The sequence below is a fragment of the Aulonocara sp. 'chitande type north' Nkhata Bay genome, linkage group LG20 (genome assembly GCF_057382095.1).
Source record: "Aulonocara sp. 'chitande type north' Nkhata Bay isolate Kocher_YH1m ecotype deep benthic linkage group LG20, A_spYH_male_GT1.1, whole genome shotgun sequence".
Classification (NCBI taxonomy): Eukaryota; Metazoa; Chordata; class Actinopteri; order Cichliformes; family Cichlidae; genus Aulonocara; species Aulonocara sp. 'chitande type north' Nkhata Bay.
In genome coordinates this window covers 458,367-476,295 of record NC_141363.1, presented here as the reverse complement: position 1 = coordinate 476,295, position 17,929 = coordinate 458,367, and the positions used below count along the sequence as shown (strand labels likewise).

Below are 17,929 nucleotides of genomic sequence, written 5' to 3'. Positions count from 1 at the left end.
CTGCATAAGAAGTCATCAGGAAAACATTTCAAAAACACAGTGAAAGCTACACGTTTGCTTACATTTACACATTTGAGCCCTACACAGTCTATTTTTTTAACATTGTGTGACTGGTGTTTTTTTAATTGTAAAACAATGAGCAGCTTCTGCTCATGATGAAAGAAAAGGTTTGTTAAACAATGACAAAAACTATAATAATTTCTTTAAAAAAAATCAACAGGTGCTTTCTTTAAATTGTAAATTGTTTTTGAATACTTTTAATATAGTGTCTAAAATAGCACATTTTCAATTATTACACAAACTCACAATAGTTCTACGTGAAGAAAGAAAGAAAGAAAGAAAGACAGCCAAGTGACAAAAAACAGAAGTGCATCTAAAATAATCCATGTACTGTAGTTCATTTCAAATAGTTCTACTTTCCAACTGTTTCATGGAGGTAGGGGTGCAGCAAAATCTGGATCTGACTGAACCAGTACAGCTTCAGTTGTCTAGACTTCTGATTTGGAGTGCTATTAAGTAGTTTTGCTACTTAAGATGGATACTACAAAACCGCCGACATATCCCTGAATTGTTTAGCAGTTGTTGGTTAGTGTGATCTTTCTATTAACCACTTGAAGATAAAACCAGGTCAGACTCCTTAGCCCCCTCCTGGCCACTGCTACTGTGCCCACAGTTCCCCGTCAGCTCTGGAAAGAGGCTGGTTCGAGCAGAGTGACTGGGAGAGCCTGGAGTTGGACTCATGCCCGGCTTCTTGGGAGGAGTTGGGGGAGGGTATGCCCTCTCTGAACGTGGAATGATGGGGGAGCGGATGCCTGGAGATAGAGGCCCTGAAGGCGACCTTCCTCCCGGGGGAGATGCTGCTAGATTGCGGTAGTCTGTACCAAATGGAGAGCTGCTGATTGGAGCCAGCTTGACTCCAGCCTGCTGATTGGTAAAGCGGGACAGCACCTGAGTGACAGTGTTGCGGGCCAGCTGCTTAGCTGTGGTGTGCTCTGGTGGGGGAGGAATGGAGGAGGTGGTGGGGGAGAGGTCCCTCGGGGAAAGTGGGCCGCCATGCTGCTGCTGATCCAGCTCCGCCTGACTCTGGAACTTGTGCCTGGCAGCCTGGAACCGCTGATTGACTCCAGCCTGGTAGGAGGACTGATGGAAACCAGGACTGCCCAAACGCTTTGCCAGAACAGGAGAGGAAATGGGGGAAGAGGAGAGGGAAGAGGAGGCTGTGCTTGAGGGAGAGGCAGGATGAGGGTGAGGGGAATGCAAAAGTGATCCTCCCCCATTTTCTACTACCCCACCATTATCTGCCCCTCTCCCCTCCTGTGTCAGTTCTGTCTCTTTTTGACCATGATGGCCGTTGACTTTTGACAGTGAGGTGGATTTAGGCGTGACGGTTATCTTTCCATCCAGCTCAGTCTGAACAGAAGTGGAATCTGCCATCTTTTTGGGTATTGACTCTTTCTCCTCCACCACAGCTGCCTTTGCCTCTTCTTTAGATCCTTCAAGTTCAGCCAACCTCCTTTTCAGGTCCTCCACCTGTCTCTCAAGCTCCTTACTCCGTTCCTCCTCTTTACCCAGTCTGACTTTCAAGTGCTCACGTTCTCTGTCAAACTCAGCCATCTGTTTCTCAGATTTGGCCTGAAGCTTGGCTGCCTTGCTCTTCTCATTTTCAAGAACAGCCCGGAGCTTCTCCAGGGCACTGGTCTCCTCTTGCAGCAATACTTGAAGTTGTGAGACTTTCTGGGCTTCCTCCTGAGCCTGGCTGCTGGCTTTCTGGAGCTCCAGAGTCAGAGTTGAGGAGAGCTGCTGCTGCTGGCACAGAGACTCCTCCACCTTGCTCACTACTTGGGCTTTGTCCTTCTCTAATCTCTGCACCGTTGCATGCTCCACTTCCAGCTAGAAAGGGAATGAGAGAGACACAAATAAAGTCATAGTTGCTCTGCCACATGTGGCCACAAGGAGGCACAAGAGCACTGCTGTGTCACAGTAGATCCAACAGTGGAGCAGATACTGTTTTCTTTAAAAATACACATTTTCTGAAAAGTCTATTCACTATAACCAAGCTGGCAGCAATCGTGTTTTTCTGTTTCAAACACTGCTGTCTATTTTAGAGCTGTTTTATATGTCAATGACTTTTATGACATTAACTCACACTGAGATAATAATGATATTGTCTCATTTAAAAAGCTATGTTCTTTGGAAATGAGCATTTACTGTGAAATCTTTTGAAGATTTCTGGGCTTCTAAAGAGCTTTGATGAGTATTAGAAGGAAGTGAGAGGTGAGAAAATATAATGGTGTGTGTATTTGGTATGAGGCAGGAAGGCCTAAGGAAGACTGAGAGACGCTCAGGAAGCCTTTCTTACATAAGGTCCTCGTGTGAAGTTTATGTAGTAGCCGATTGTGTGCTCTCAGTGTGCGTGCTCGCTGGCTGACCTTGCATTAGACGTGAACATCCATTATCTCAGGCTTCCTGAGACCATAAAGCCCCATGGCAACTAGTCAGCTAAACAATAGTCTCTTCCTCATCTGTTTCCCATGGAACATTTCTGTGCCTGTGTGTGTGTCTATACTTTTAACCGGACAAGCCCTCTCCACCCTACTGAGTTACACAGTGGAGTTTCACTGATGCTTCCCTGCTGCTGGGTTTTAAATCACCACCACAAGAGCGAAAAAGGACACTGTGCAGACAGGGAGAGGTGAGGGAAAGGGAAGCAGGTTGACCAGATGTGCTCATCTGTCAGCAAGAGAGGAACAATTTCTATAAGACGTTAACATTTTATCTCACAAAGACAAACATACATATAGACACACTTATTGTTTCGCCTATCCTTTACATTCCAGTCTCACCTGATGCAGTAGTTTATCTCTTTCTGTCTGCAGCATGAAGGTGAAATCAGCATGGAGTGCAGATTCCTGGACGTGTCGTCGTTTCTCCTCCTCCAAGTCTGCTATCATCTATCAAACATACAGCCAAAGGGAAAAACACTAAAGTTGTGAGTCTCCCACACATATCCTCACAGACCAGAGCTTTGGGGTGGAGAAGCTCCACATCCCCTCTCGGTCTGCCTCACTACTATAAGCCAAATCAGTAGCTGAAACAAATACACATGCATGTCCACACACAAAGCAAACTTGCACTTGTGTTAGCCCATGTGTGATAATGGCTGTGTAGAAAAGCTGATCTGAAGACTGGTGACTATCTGAATGTGCATTGCCCCTTACCCTTCTGTGTCTGTTTTCAGCAGCAGCTAACTGTCCCATCATCCTCTCCTGCATCCTCTTGCAGTGAGCCATGACCAGTTTAAGCACAGCCAGAGGATTTGGCCCCACTGCCCTTCCCTGCAGATGCGTGTGAGGTTCGGCGGCTGTGTTATGGCACTCCATGGCTTCGTTGTCCCGCTGCAGGGCCAGGAATGGATCGCTGAGGTCATACTGTCCGTAGCGCTCTTGGACAAAAGCATCTCTGTGCTGAGCCTATCAGATATACACAAACATTAACCTGTTATTTTGTTGCATATACAATGACAAGAAATCCATTCTGTTCTATTCACACATATGAATACGGTTGTGCTTTCCAAGAGATGCTGAAAATCAGCTTGAACAAATATCAAATATTGAAGCGCATGGTAACACACATTTTTGTGTAGCACAGCAGGCAACAAGAGAGAGAAAAAATCTACTACAGTCTACAGTCATGTGAAAAAGGAAGTTTTCACAGGACTCTATGTAGTCCTCTGAAAAACTAAGTACACAACACAAAGTGTAGAAACACCTTTATCAAAATACCTTGAAGTTTGTTTTCTGTGTGACTAAATCAGTCTCTCTTTGGTTCTCTTTTCTTTAAAATTTGGCATTAGTTTATGGACGCCTGTCTTAAAGTCCTGCAACAGCATTTTAACCAGGCTGGACTTTGACTGGGCCACTGGAGCACCTGGATTATTTTCTTTTTTAGACATTCTGTTGAAGATTTTCTACTGTCATTATGATTATGGTCCTACTGCATGACCCAGTTTCAGCTAAGCTTCAGCAGTCGGACAGACGGCCTCACAAGTGACTCTAGAATACTAAGTTCATAATCAAAGACTGTAAGGTGTTCAGGTCTCATGGCTGCAAAACAAGCACTAATTATTATCTCTATATCTCTGTGACTGACATTTGGTAGGAGGCGTTTGCCCTGATATGCCGTGTTTTGTCTTATCCAAAATGTGGTGCTTTACATTATAGCCAAACATCTCCACTTTGGTCTGTACAAAGGACACTGTTCCAGGAGTCTAGTTTGTTTAGACACAACTTTGCAAACCCAAGCCATGTAGCCACGTTCTTTATAGAGAAAACAGGCTTTTGGCAACCCTTCCAGAAAGTCACACTAGTCCAATCTTTTTCTAATTGTACTATCATTAACTCTAACAGTTAGCAGTATAAGATCTGTGTCTCTTTTACATTTCTCTGAGCGTTCCACAGCCTGACTTTGGGGTGATTTCCCCCCTAGATTGACAGGCAGCAGCACGAAGTCTTTCCTCCTTGGAACTGTGTTCAAACACAAGTGAATACCAGCAAACTGCCCCAACCCTCTCCTTTAACAGAGGTGTGCACGCTTGCTGGAGATCATTTAATTAAGTTGATTTAATTAACAGGACCTGACTGCAATTTGTTCTCTTAACTTCTATGGAAACATTGAAGATGTATTTTGTTTTTTCCGGGACTGTTATGTCCCGAACATGCATGCACATTAATATGTGAGTACAAGTTCAGACTTGACTCAGCAGAAACCAGTGTTTCTTATGTATGACAGTATATGGGTTTGATAGGATGAAGCCTCTTTTCCACACTGTGGCACCGAACCAAAAAAGGATATCATTATGACTGGACATAGATCCGGAAGCGTGTGTTTGTGTGATTGCAGGAAATCTGCGCTGAGTGATGTTATCGTCAGCGTGAGACCAAGCAGATGGTCATCCCCCTCAAACCAAACACAAAGAGGTGAGGAACGGCTATCCAGTCCCCCCACCAGGGGCAGATGTTAACGCCTCCCCAGGGATGCAGCGGTGAATGTTTGTACCATAAACTCAGACACACACACACACACACACACACACACACACACACACACACACACACACACACACACACACACACACCCGACGCTATTAAAGTGGTTCAATTATATGTAAACTAAAAACAAGTGAATAAAAAGTGACAGCACACCTGTTCAGGGGAAAAAATTAGGAGGTCTCATTGACTACATAGCAGATAGTATATGTTTAGTATGTTTAGTATGTTTGAGTTCTGGAGGCACTCAGGGTCCGCAGGCAGTCCTAATGATGTGAGCACATGCTTCAGAGTTTACTCCACGGGTCTTGGGGACACAAGTCTCCATCTCCCCCTACTATTCTCATCAGACACCCCAGCTGAATGCCTTCTCCTCGTTCCCATGCCCAAACATGCATGCCACTGCATTCCTCTGTAAGTTCATCATCACTTGTTAGAAAATGCATCTCTTTACTTCCTCCTCTCTGTCAGGCTCTTTTTCTCACATGCTCTCACAAAACAAAAAATACCATTACAACACACACACACCCTCAGGGCTTCAGTAGGAAGGCTGTATTTGAGGCTTTCTCTCTGGCTATACAAAGAATGTGACCCTCAGTGAAGAGATTACAGAACTTGCACAAAGACACTGTCTCAGTGCTTTCAGTCCCATGCATTGTTCCCAAGTCTGACCCTGCAGCCTTCAGTGTCTGAGAACCAATACGACTGTATATCCGTATCTCAGTTTCCCTTTTTCTATGACTATAAAGTTTTGTGTTAGCCATTATGTATATCCTGAACTGTGGTTGTGAACTTTTGTTATTTTTCTGTTGGTCATTAGAGTAAAACTGGAGAGAAAACTGCAGCTTCCTGAGTTAAATAGCTGTTTAAACAGACCATTAAGGGCTGGGCTCAGTGTGTGTTTGTAGCAGAGCTGGCCTAAGGTCTGGCCTCTCGTGTTTTTTTGCCGGGACAGTTCTGATCGTAATGACAGACTGCACTTTCCTTTATGACAGGGCACAACAAGCAAAGCCTCTCTGCTACATAGCTCTACACAACTACAGACAACAAATGTCTTTATAGGAAGTCATGGGAAAAAATATGCAGGATACTTTTCAATTTGAATTTGGTACTCAATTAGCTCAGCAAGTAGCACAGACAAAGTCAAAATGTGCACTGATTATCTGATTTAACTGACACTTTGTATACAAGTTAAATGGAATCAAGTGGTTGTTTTTTCTTTTCTTCAAGCAGCAGTTATGAGAGTGAAAACTTCCATTAATATGGTTATACATAACATATCTGCTCAATAGTGTGCATCTTCAGTGAGTTTGGTATGACAGCCGGGAGCTAACTACTAGCTAGCTAACCACTAATGACACCATAAAAAACCACAGCTTAACAGAAGCAAGAGTATGGAGTAATTTCTTAGGAGAGCCCGTACACATCCTACTCAAAGTAGGTTGCAGAAAAATACAGCAAGCTCACATACAAACACATGATGTATGAACATATATAACACATATATTTTTTATAGCTAACACATACACAACTAATAGCCACACATTAACTTGAGCCAGCAGTGTCATTAGTATTCTTACAAGTAAAAAGCTAATTAGCTAATGTTGCTAAGCAGTTAGCTTACAGAGGTTTTAGCAGAAATGTGAGAAACAGCCAAACTGAAGCAGAGATTTGCTAAGGTATTATTTTAACTGGGAGACTAAATAGTAGCCATAATAGGAGCAGGCGAACTCTCTACATACTATGAAAAGGTGCTTCAATGCTTCTTTTATTACTTCTGTTGCTTTAGTTTCTTATAAATTCTCCTTTACACCTTTCCATCACTCCAAACTGACTGAAATTGTAGACCTACATGGCAACAGAAAAAAATAGAGGCAATTTAAAAATGTCTCAGCCTAAATGGGTTATTATTTATTGCCATTATGTGCAAAGCCAGCAATAAGAATATAAACAAAATTTGGTTGCACACACAGCTAAAACAGACAACCAGCAAATAAGAAAGATTTAATAATTAAAAATCAGAGTTAAAAACAGTGTATTAGGTTTACGCTGATTAGCTTTTCCAGATGATGCAGATAAATAATGCCCTGCAGCACAGCGGCCCCCTCAAACGGTGTCTCGACAATGTAGGCATGTGGTGAGACATCATGTCTCTTTAAGTTTATAACAGTTATTAAAACTACAAATTGACTTGTAAGTCAAGTGTAATTCAATGATAGTACTCACTTTTTTATTCATTACTTTTATTTCTTCTTCTACTCAAGAGAGAGAGAGAGACAGACAGAGGGAGCGAGAGAAAGAAAAATGGGATTATGAGATTTTAGGTGTTTGCTTTATGAAATGTAAGCTAAGGTGTGCTCGAGACACCTCCCAGGTACATATTAATCACAGGTGGTGCTAAGATAAGTGGGACGACACCAAATGAAACTTTCTAAGTAATGTTTAACTGCAGCAAATGTTATCATCAGCAGTTACTGATGCAACATGGAAGTGGGTGTTCTCACCCTTTGGTCAGGCATTGCTTTCAAAAAGGCATTTCATTAGTGGAACAAGGAAACTCTGTGCCAGATCTCCTATGTGGCTTTTTAAAAAAGTTGTATTATTATTACTAGTGCCAGGCTGTGTGGTAAATCTAAATAAAATGAAGGGTGTTGTTAGATATAAACCTTTATTTTGAAATCTAGTTAAGGTGTAACAGAAGCAGCCATAAAAAGGCATCCTTAGGAAAACATTGCCTCATATTCAACTACTTGTTTCTATCAATTCTGTGTGTGACATGGTTTGTGTTTCCAGATGCTGTTTAAATGATATTTAAGTGGACCCACCTTCTCTTTTACACACTTTAAGTCAATGAGCTGTCCTCTTACAATCTCCCAGCTGTTGGTTACTGACCGAGTGTACACTACAATACTCTATTAGGCTTCCTTTTAAGGGAAACTTCTGTGTGGTTAGTGGCCCTTTTTTATAATGTTTACCCTGCCAATCTTAAGAACTTGTCCAAATCGGGCAGTACACACTCTTATCTGAACAATAAAGTCTTGCCCACCCTTATTGTTTATGGAGTCGGGAAATCACATCAGCCTATAAAAATAGACAAAGCATTTTAGGATTACAGGACATGACATCATATGAAAAACATTACCACACAAACTCTGTTGCCTGGACAAACAAAAACAGTTCCATTATCAGATAATCCAGCGTCACAGACTTCGTTACAGTGTCTGTTTCGTACATTTGCTCCCCACTTTGTCTCAACAGAAATGCACCAGTCTACAAGGACCAACCTTATACTTCCTCACTGCCAATTTAAGGAGCAGGTGTAGAGCTTCTTCTCTAAAGTACATGTTTTCAACACACTAACTTTAAGTTGCTCAGCGCTTAACAGGGAGAAGATAATAATAGCATTAGTTCCCTTTAGTTGCAGACAATTGTTAACTCAAAACATACGCCACACCTCTTGGAATGCAAGACCTGTTTCTGGTGTCATGTTCTGAGGAATGTTCCCTCTAGTAAAACTGCTCATCTGTGTCCTCGCTGATGAGAACTGGAAACATTAAAACCCAGAATCTGTAGAGACAAGTCCCACAGTTGACACCATCTCATTGTGTGATTAAGTAAGCAAACAACTGTTGCAGCTCCAGGTTTGCAGGGGTTTCAGGTGAAGGAGGGGTTACAAAGATGCAGGTTTGTTTTGCAGTCCCAGGTACTTGCTGCTGGGAGGAGAGAGTGTTTGAGGTAGGAAAATACTGGAAAATATGGTAGAGCAATCTGCCCCACATGCAAGTAAGCATTGACTTCTTTGGTAAGTGCAGTGTGCTAGTAAACAAACTGAAAAGAGAGCTCTAATTGAGGAAAAGCATTGTTATAGCAACTGCTTGAGATATGTTAACCAGAGTGGGAAGGTACAAAAGACCCAAGATAGTGAAACACAAATTGTATAAATAGACTTCCTGGGTGTCAAACTGATACACAGAGACAGACTAAATTGAAGCCTGCTATCAAGTCCTGACACTCCCTTCAACACACAGTCTGCCCTTACATTGACCTGTCAGCAATCTACTGTACCGGCCCCCAGCTGGAACAAAGGAAGTCAGTGATCTAAGCCTATAACTCTGTACATCCTCTGCACAGTAAACACTGCAGCCTCTGACAGGCCCCATGGAGACCACCAAACCTGTGTGTGTGTGTGTGTGTGTGTGTGTGTGTGTGTGTGTGTGTGTGTGTGTGTGTGTGTGTGTGTGTGTGTGTGTGTGTGTGTGTGTGTCAGTTGTGCAGATGGGACATGGGTCACAGTTAAACATCAAAGTCCCCCCGTAATGTGGTTGTGTTGTGAGGAAAAGAGATAGAAGAAAAAACAGAGTAATAAAGATTTGGAAAAAGGAATAAGTCGACTATGCATTTGTCCTGAGGGGATGGTTGAACATGTGCACTGAGTTTCAGGTCAAACACTGTATGCTTCAGCTCTACATAGCAGCCCTTTGACTTGCATATGAGCTGGTGTGGTTAGAATGGCTTTCCTTCAGGTCCCGGCACTGAAATTCTGCCTTCTCATTTGCTTTTTAGATAAATGTCAATATCAAAGCCTATATATCACATCACTGCTACTTGTTCTCATTGTAGGCCTAATTGTTATTTCAGACAATGAGGCAAACATTCACGGTCTAAGCATAGAACAGCTGCTGTGGCAGGAGTATAAAAAGCGGCACAAAGAGAACTAATCAGACCAGGCCCAGACACTAAACACTGTTGTTGGAAAAGAAAGCTATTCTCTCAGCTTGAGTGAATTAGCTGCACAAAACTCAACATCCAAAAGAAAACCAAGCCTAAACGGTTCTCTAAAATCAGACGTGTGATGAAACATGGCTGTTGTGGAGTTTTGTCTGGAATGACGTTTATAATCTTTTCTAATGTGGACTCTTGTGATTCAGGTTGCCCAAGTTGAAAGATGTTTGGGTGTTGACTGGCACAACTTTGCCTAAATGCTATGTAGAGTATGCAATCTAAAAATGCAATCTGCAGTCATCTTCATAGTCTGTGTTTAGTGTTCCAAACACAGTTATGTACAACTAATTAGCCCAAGCTAAACAGCTCTTGCAAGGCTTTGAAATATTTACCTGAGGCAACATACCACACCAGAGTAATCCGCTTCTGTTTTCATTTTGCAACAATGGGAATCCCCAGATTTAAACTAATGTGGTCACAAAAGACACCAGTATAAACTGCAGTCTGTCTGAACTCAATCGAGACACAACAGTCAAAACTGAAAAGTGACTTGAGTTTAAAAAGAAACTTTGGTCAAAGGCCAGACTGACCAGCAATAATACTGGTGCTCTGATGAACCCAGAACGGCTGCTGTGCCATCGTCTTCACTAGCTCTTTTTCCTCAGCTTCCTGTTTACATATCCCCTCCCAGTTCACTCACATTCTTATTGGGAGCGTGATGCTGAAACAGGTTAATTTTAGTGTCAAATGGTGTATGGACTAAAGATAGTCTCACATTTTGTTTTATTCATTGGGATACTGGGATGGAAATGATACGGTTAATTATGCTCCGTCATGTAACTCCTTCGGTAAGCACGAGTCCACGGGGGGATCTGTTGTATCAGATGTAGCTGCCAACTTACCCTGAGGGCGTGTATGACTACATCCTGGGCCTCTAGCTCCCCCTCCAAGATACTGAGGAGAGTCAGCAGCTCCGCTCTGCTTAGAGCCTCCACGTTCATCTTCTCCTCCTAAAGACAGAAAGAGTGAGTGAGTGAAAGCAAGATTTCTCATTGTTCCTAAAAACTGTTTTATTTCATTAAAGGAGCAGATGAAAAAAGAATGAAATCAAATTAGGAAACAAGATTGCTTCTGGGTATTACAAATTGATTTATATGTAAATCAGCCCCCAGTAGTAGCTACTCATTCTCATTTTTCAGGGAGCGACACAGAACTGATATACAAAGGGACTCGGGTCCCATCTGTGGACTTGCTGAGTTGTGCTCCGGGTTATAAACAGGAAGTCATTAGCATATCTGCACATTAAGTCCAAATCCCAAGACTGTTAGGCAAATGTGATAGTCTGAAACATCTTTTTTTAAGCTTGTAAGACCTTAGCCATGCTACACCTACACTACTGCATCCTGTGATTCACAGCAGGGCCCTGTTTAGTCACAGGGGCCAGACATAACACACCTCACACAGCTGACATCATTCTTAAAACTGAGACAGACCTTTCTGAAAGTTGACTTCATCTTTTGAATTGCAGATGAAGTCATTTTCAAATCAGCTCCTTTAAATCACATCGAAACTGCTCAGTGTGACAAGAGTTTGATGAGGTATGTGTGAAGAAGGAGATTATGATCATGGTCTTCCTCATGGGGCCCATATGTAAAGGCAGACTTTAACATTCATGGGTCACATCTGGCCATTTGGTTGTCCCTGATCGACCTGACATGAGGTCAATGGGAAATTAAAATTCCAACATAAATAAGTATAAATCATGAGGTTTGCCCCATTTCAGCTGTTTGGTGAAACACAATGCAAGAGCCGGTTGCTGCATTTCAGGATCACAGTTTGAGTCACCATTATGAGACTAAATAGGCAAATAAATGCAACTTGACTAAAGCAGAGGGGGAACACACATCTAAACCTGCAAAGCTGCAAAAACAACCAAGGACTTTTTTTTGTTTTTACCAGGATGGAGCGATCAAGACCAGCTCCACGATTTCCCATACAACTGCAAAAACAATAAGTAATTCTCTGGTGGTTTATCAAAGAGTGTTTCATGGACTCTGCATTTGACAGGAACAAGCTGGATCAAGGACATTGCAGGAAATCTGGAGCTTCAGTTGAAGCTCGGGGCAAGAGCTGTGATGTCTGTGACACGTGTGAATGCTTTGATTGGCTGGGACTCAAATGGGACAAACTGGCAGGTGTTTCAACTGGTTGTTGTCCAAATCTGCCAGAGAAAAATGTCACCTTTGAAGCAGATATAAGAAAAACTGACTGAAATGAAGACAGAACTGAATTCTTTGCATTTTATATTACACCCGCAGATGCTGCATGTCAGTACTAAAAAATTATTTTATTTTATTAATGCTAAAACTTAAATAGTTAATTTAATCAGAGAAAGAGCACTGATTGAGTGTGTTGCACTTTCGATTCATTCGAGCACTTTAAGTCAGTGTCACTGCTGGATTTTTATTCTTCTTTCAAAAAATACTTTCTACACATAAGGAGAGATCTCATTAGATGTTGTTTCACTTTGGATCTACCTCATACATGAACAAATATTCTCATTCATTAAGGTTAACAAATGCATACACAGCTGTCCTTCGTGTTTCCTGCACAGCCACTGAGCCTGACTTCTGTGCACTTGTTCAAGCCCAAAGCAGACTAGATTTTTAGATCTAAAGAAACCTACAAAACAGAACTGAAAAACTACAGATGAAGTAATTAAACTAAAAGCAAAAGAACAACAACACTTTGTATGAGTCAAAAATCTCTGAAATCTTTCCAAAAAACACACTTGTTTTTGAAATATTGTTGATTAAAAAATGATAAAATGCTGCCATTTCCACTATGTCTACTAAGTGTATCGTCTAATCTTACGAGTAGCAGAACTGAGTTCAGCTTATTGTCGTGGCCCTCCACAACAGTCCCCGTTTCTCATGTGACCCGTTGGGAACATTAATTGCCCAGCTCTGTCTTTAGGTGTTCAACTGAGTCAAGATCTGCTGTCTGCAAATGGCACATCGGGTGATGAGTTTTATTTTCATACTTACTAAACCATTTGGTGTTTTGATATTTCCTTTAATTTGTCAAAGCAACTTTTCTCATCTCCTCTTTTTTAAAGAAACCCACCCTCTTCTCCTCGCTGCCACGAAGTTTCAAAGCTTTTGCTTTCTTCAAGCAGCGATCCCACAACACTCTCTGTCCCTCCAGAATTCCAGAGTGCATTCTGTGGCTCACCGACATTCACAGCAAAGCAGCAGAGTGTGAATCAGCAGTTATTTACTGGCTACTTACTTGTCATAATGTGAAAGTGGTTTCACTCTTTCTCAACCACACACGTACTTTAGTTTTGTGTCAGTACTGCTGTATGTTTGACCTGTTTCCAGTCAGTGTAATGCCAAAACTGGGTATTTGTCATTCGATCAGCTTCCATGGAAAATCGTTGCCACATTCCAGGGATACCCAAACCATGGGAATCGTCACTCAAGAGTAAATTACTGAAACCCACTCTGTAGCTGACATGGTTTTAACTGTTGCAGGTTGGCTGTGTGAGTAGCAAAGCTTGATCCGGTAATAAGCCAAAGCAAATACATTCATGGTGTTAAAATTAGAGGTTATGCTCATCCATATCAAGCCAGACATTCAATATAGAAGCAGAGCATCTAATGTGGTCTGTGGTAAGTGCCAAAGGGAGAGTACACACCTCAGTTACTGTGGTCATCTTGAGTGAATTCACACATAGCCCAGCGTTTATGCTCTCTCTTTAATCTCTCTACTGTGGTTTCTCTCAGGTTAAAAATTAGCTAAGAAAACGGGAAGGGTCCTCCCTGCTTTGCTCACTGTGTGGGAAAGAGTGCTCAGTCTGCTCCATGCATTTCTAAATGATCGCTGGGGTTGCTCAGGAGCAGCAGAGGATCCACCTGCCGTCCCGGGCCTTTGTGTAACACAAGGGGATGTCATTATTTTCTGGATTGGTAACATTCAGTTCAATATCCAAGTGCCATAAACCTCATAACAACATCAAATTACCTTTTATTAATAGCTATAGCTGGGATTTAGGGTACAATCAATACTACTGAAGCACTCACACCCTACAGCCTGAAAATGAACGATTATTCAGATTCCTCTTATTTTGGCTACTATATTTATGTGGAAATGTTTTTCCCCGTAATGACTTAGCACAAGGTCCCAAGTTAACCCCTGTAAAAATCAGAAATACCAAAATCCTTTATCGTACAAGCAAATCTCAGACTGTGTCAGAGATTCACCTGTGGACTTTTGCAGTTTAGTTTTTACTTTAACAACCCGCCAAAGCAAAGTGGTAAAAACCTCTTCCATACCTTCATGCGCTCTTTTCTGGCCGCATTAACTGTTCTTTGAATCCAAAAACGGGGGACTCCACAACAGCATGAATCAAAGCACTCCACTGTCACTGGAGCTGCTGCTCTGGTGCGAGCGTGAACAACAGACCTTCAGTGACGAGACAGTCAGCCAATCACAAAGGCGTAGTGCAACAGCTCAACCAATGGTTGGTGGGTTGATCGGTGGAGGGCGGGGATATATGCGGTCATGGGTGTCCGGGATAAACCTCTTTGTTTCGGACGTCCAACGTTAGATTTATGGCAAGTCCGTGTCTGTGCGTTAAATTCTGAAAGATTTGGTCTAATCGCAAAATAAATCTGTATATTTACCAGTTCCGATGGATGGTGTGAATGCTTGAAGCGTACACACGGAGTGAAAATAAGATTTGTTTTGCCATAGAAGTCACAATAAATGATTTCAATATGATTAAAAGGCTTCGGCTGTTTGCTTTAGAAATAGTCTCCCTTTAAAAGCAAACTTTGAGCGAATTATTCCACTAAGTACTCTCAGCACCGTAAGCCTCGTGGTGAATACAGCGTGCTGCCTCTTGCTTTGTTCCAGCCCCTCCTGATGGCCGCATGGCAACATCGCACCTCATCTTTCCTACTTGATCAGTGCACCCGATCTGTAAGACGTCTTAGACTTGATCTCAAGTTCACAGTTTAGTCCTGCACGTCACGTGTGGTTTTGCAAGGACCATTATATGACGACGCATTATATAAATTATAGCCTGATTTAGAGGGGTTGTGGTTAACCAACCTGTCCTAAGTACTGGAGATCGTCTTTCAAGCAGTGAACAGTGGACTGGTTTAGTCACATTAGCAAAGAGAGGTCACGGCATTGAACACTCTAACCTTTGTTCCAACATGTCCTTGTTTTGTTCCTGTGCTGGCTTTGTGAACCTACTCTTTTTAAAAAAGTAAGAGCCAAAACCGGTTGGTTATGTTACAGGATTGAGACCAACCACAATTTATTGTAGTATTTACTGACTTCAAGCTTGTCTGTCTGGTGGCTTAGAAGGCCAGACTGGCTGTTATTTTAGATTGTGCGCTTTCTTAGATTGTAATGAGCAATCTTCAAACACACACACACACACACACACACACACACACACACACACACACACACACACACACACACAAATAAACTATCCTTTAATTCCTCTTTTACAGTGAAAGAGCAGTTAAAAGACAGTTTATTTTCACTGACCATTTACTAAAAATTGCTTACTTCCACTAAGCGTGGCACTAACAACATTTGCACAATTTCAATATTTCAAGTCCATTAGACATGAGATGGTCGCCGTTTTCTAGATGGATACTGACAAATGTAAGAATAAGTATTCTTCCAGATATGGTAAAAAAAGATATGGATAAATATGGACTTGGGACACATTTATAAAGTTGTGTTTATACTGTATTTTTTAATACACATAATTGTAACACTGCAATAATAAAGTAACTAAGAGGGTGCAGTTAAAAATTGCACAGTGGAAAATGCTTCAGTCTATAAAAACAGCAGGCTTTAATCCTCCTACGCCAGTTCCACTTTCGTTGTCATCCTGCAGGTGGCAATATAGTGCCATTTGGTTGCAAACAATTTTGTCCATATGGTACATATTCCAGCTTTTGTTTGCTGAATACATGATGTGATACCTGGGACTGAACGCATGAACACCATCAGTAAAATCAATAGATTAAGTTTCACAACTATTTTACTATCTGGCACAGGACTGTGTTGGATCAAAAATTGATTATTTTTTTTATTTTACATCAGGTCTAGGTCTCAAAACGTCTTCAAGTTTTAAAATTTGTGATCAAATCTAACATTAAGGCATGGCCACTGAAATCAGTGTAATAACAGCCAAGAGCACCAAGGTCATTAGCAACAACAACAACATTTTCCCTGTCTTGGGCTTTTTCCATGTAGATATCTTTCTGCCCACTAAAACTTTGCACCACTGAAATTAGGCCTGAAAATATCACGTAGTACCTCTCAGCCAACAAAGCTATCAAAACTCGATGCACTTCTCACACTTACTCTGAGATTTAAGATATGTAGCTATACTGACAACTATTTTTCTGCTAATAAGTTTATCAAGTAGGTGTTATTTAAGTTTATATAAGACATCCAAACGCAAGTTGTATTTGGGTGGATCTAGTCACACATGTCCGTGCCACATTTATTTATTTTCATTGGCCACATTTTGCCTAATTTAATCTTAAGTTAAATTAAGATTAAACAAATTTCCCACGTGTGGGACTAATAAAGGTTATCTTATCTTATCTTATCTTAAGTTGGCTACTCGACTAAAACTATTGGCTCATAACCTACAAAAACACCTCCAAATTGTTTTCTTTGCCCTTAATACCTAATTTTATCATGATAAAAACAAAATAATTGTGACGTGAAGGGGAATAAAATCTATTAACATATTATTGTGAACTTTGAAACAGAGCAGCTAAAAAGCTCTTTGAGTCAATTTATGCTAATGATTCAAATTAAAAGGAGCCTACTTTGATAATAAATAAAATATCTGGTCTGGTTACTTAACCCCCTCCCCACCAAAAAAAGAAAATAAATACAAGAAAAGCAAAAAGGTTTGAATCAGAGTTCAGCTTCAGTTCAAACCAAAAACCTGTTGAATTAATGGTGAAAGAAACCGCCATGGTCTATTTTTTCTATTTATGTTTTTTCCTTTTTCAATCCACAGCTGTTTCAACACTGGGCATTTATCGTGTAACATTAAACATCTGCTATATTTTTAAGCAGCTGTGTTACATGAAACATTCAGCTATGAATCCTAAAAAAAACCACATTTCTGTGACAGAAACAGAACTGTGTTGAGCTGAACTAGATGCATTTGTCACAGGTGCACATGCATTCTACTTTGAGGTGAACTATTTCCAGTTCCAGGTTGGGATTGTATTTATCTATATATTCTGGATAAGTAAACAGAAACAGAGAAAGAAACACACTTCAAGAGCCCACTTAAAAATGTAATTAATGATCTCTTCTTGCATGTTTCAAAACTATTTTTGATGTATTGTTTTAAATGAAAAGCAGTGTTGTCTCACTGTCACAGCCTTTATGTGTCTGTTTCTCAGCTTTACAAGTGGGCGTTAGGCAATGCTTCATCTTCCTGTGCTCGTAGAAAGAGGTAATGGAAATTACCTTCCGCAATCAGCTTTTATTAAAGCTGAGCAACAGGTTTAGAAAAAAGCAGAGTGCCTGCTCTTCTTGTCTTTTCCTTTGCCGTTGCATTGGCATCTAATGGCAAACTCTTTCAGGTTCTGACAGCTTCTCAGTGTGGCATCCTTTCATCATCATCTGAACATGTTTTCTGTATTACAGTAATAGAAAAAAAGAAGGTAAACCCTCTTTCAGTTCTAAAGTTATTCACAGTGGAAAACATTCAAGATAGTTGCCAATCTTCCCAGGAGTTGAAATCCAAATAAATTCACCCTGAGGTTAGACCATGCAATGGTCAGGGAAATTGCAAAAAACCAAGAGCTACATCTCAGACTCTACATGCCTCATTTAGCGTGCCAAATGTCAAAGCTCATGGCAGTACAATAAGAAAAAGATTGAACAAGTTGTGCTTGGTGTGAATGGTTTCCAGGAGAAAGTCTCTGCTCTTTAAAAAAGAACATGGCAGCACACGTTAGGTTGGCAAAAATTATTCAGAATACTCCTCATATTAACTGTGAAGCTTGACGGTGGCGAGGTGGGCTTGTTTGACAGCCACAGTACTTTGGCACCTTGTGGTCACTGAGAAAACTCCTCTGTGTACCAAAGTATTC

General features: G+C 41.2%; 1 protein-coding gene across 1 annotated transcript; it reads right to left on the bottom strand.

Moving 5' to 3' along the window:
• Positions 1-85: 85 nt before the first annotated feature.
• cttnbp2nlb (CTTNBP2 N-terminal like b) lies at positions 86-14,216 on the bottom strand. The gene is made up of 5 exons (XM_086278340.1): positions 14,105-14,216; positions 10,670-10,777; positions 3,219-3,470; positions 2,844-2,951; positions 86-1,890 (listed from the first exon to the last, which is right to left on the bottom strand). Exons 1-5 carry the CDS (start codon positions 14,108-14,110, stop codon positions 604-606), a joined length of 1,761 nt encoding a protein of 586 aa, XP_086134466.1. The 5' UTR covers positions 14,111-14,216; the 3' UTR covers positions 86-603.
• Between the last annotated feature and the right edge of the window lie 3,713 nt (positions 14,217-17,929).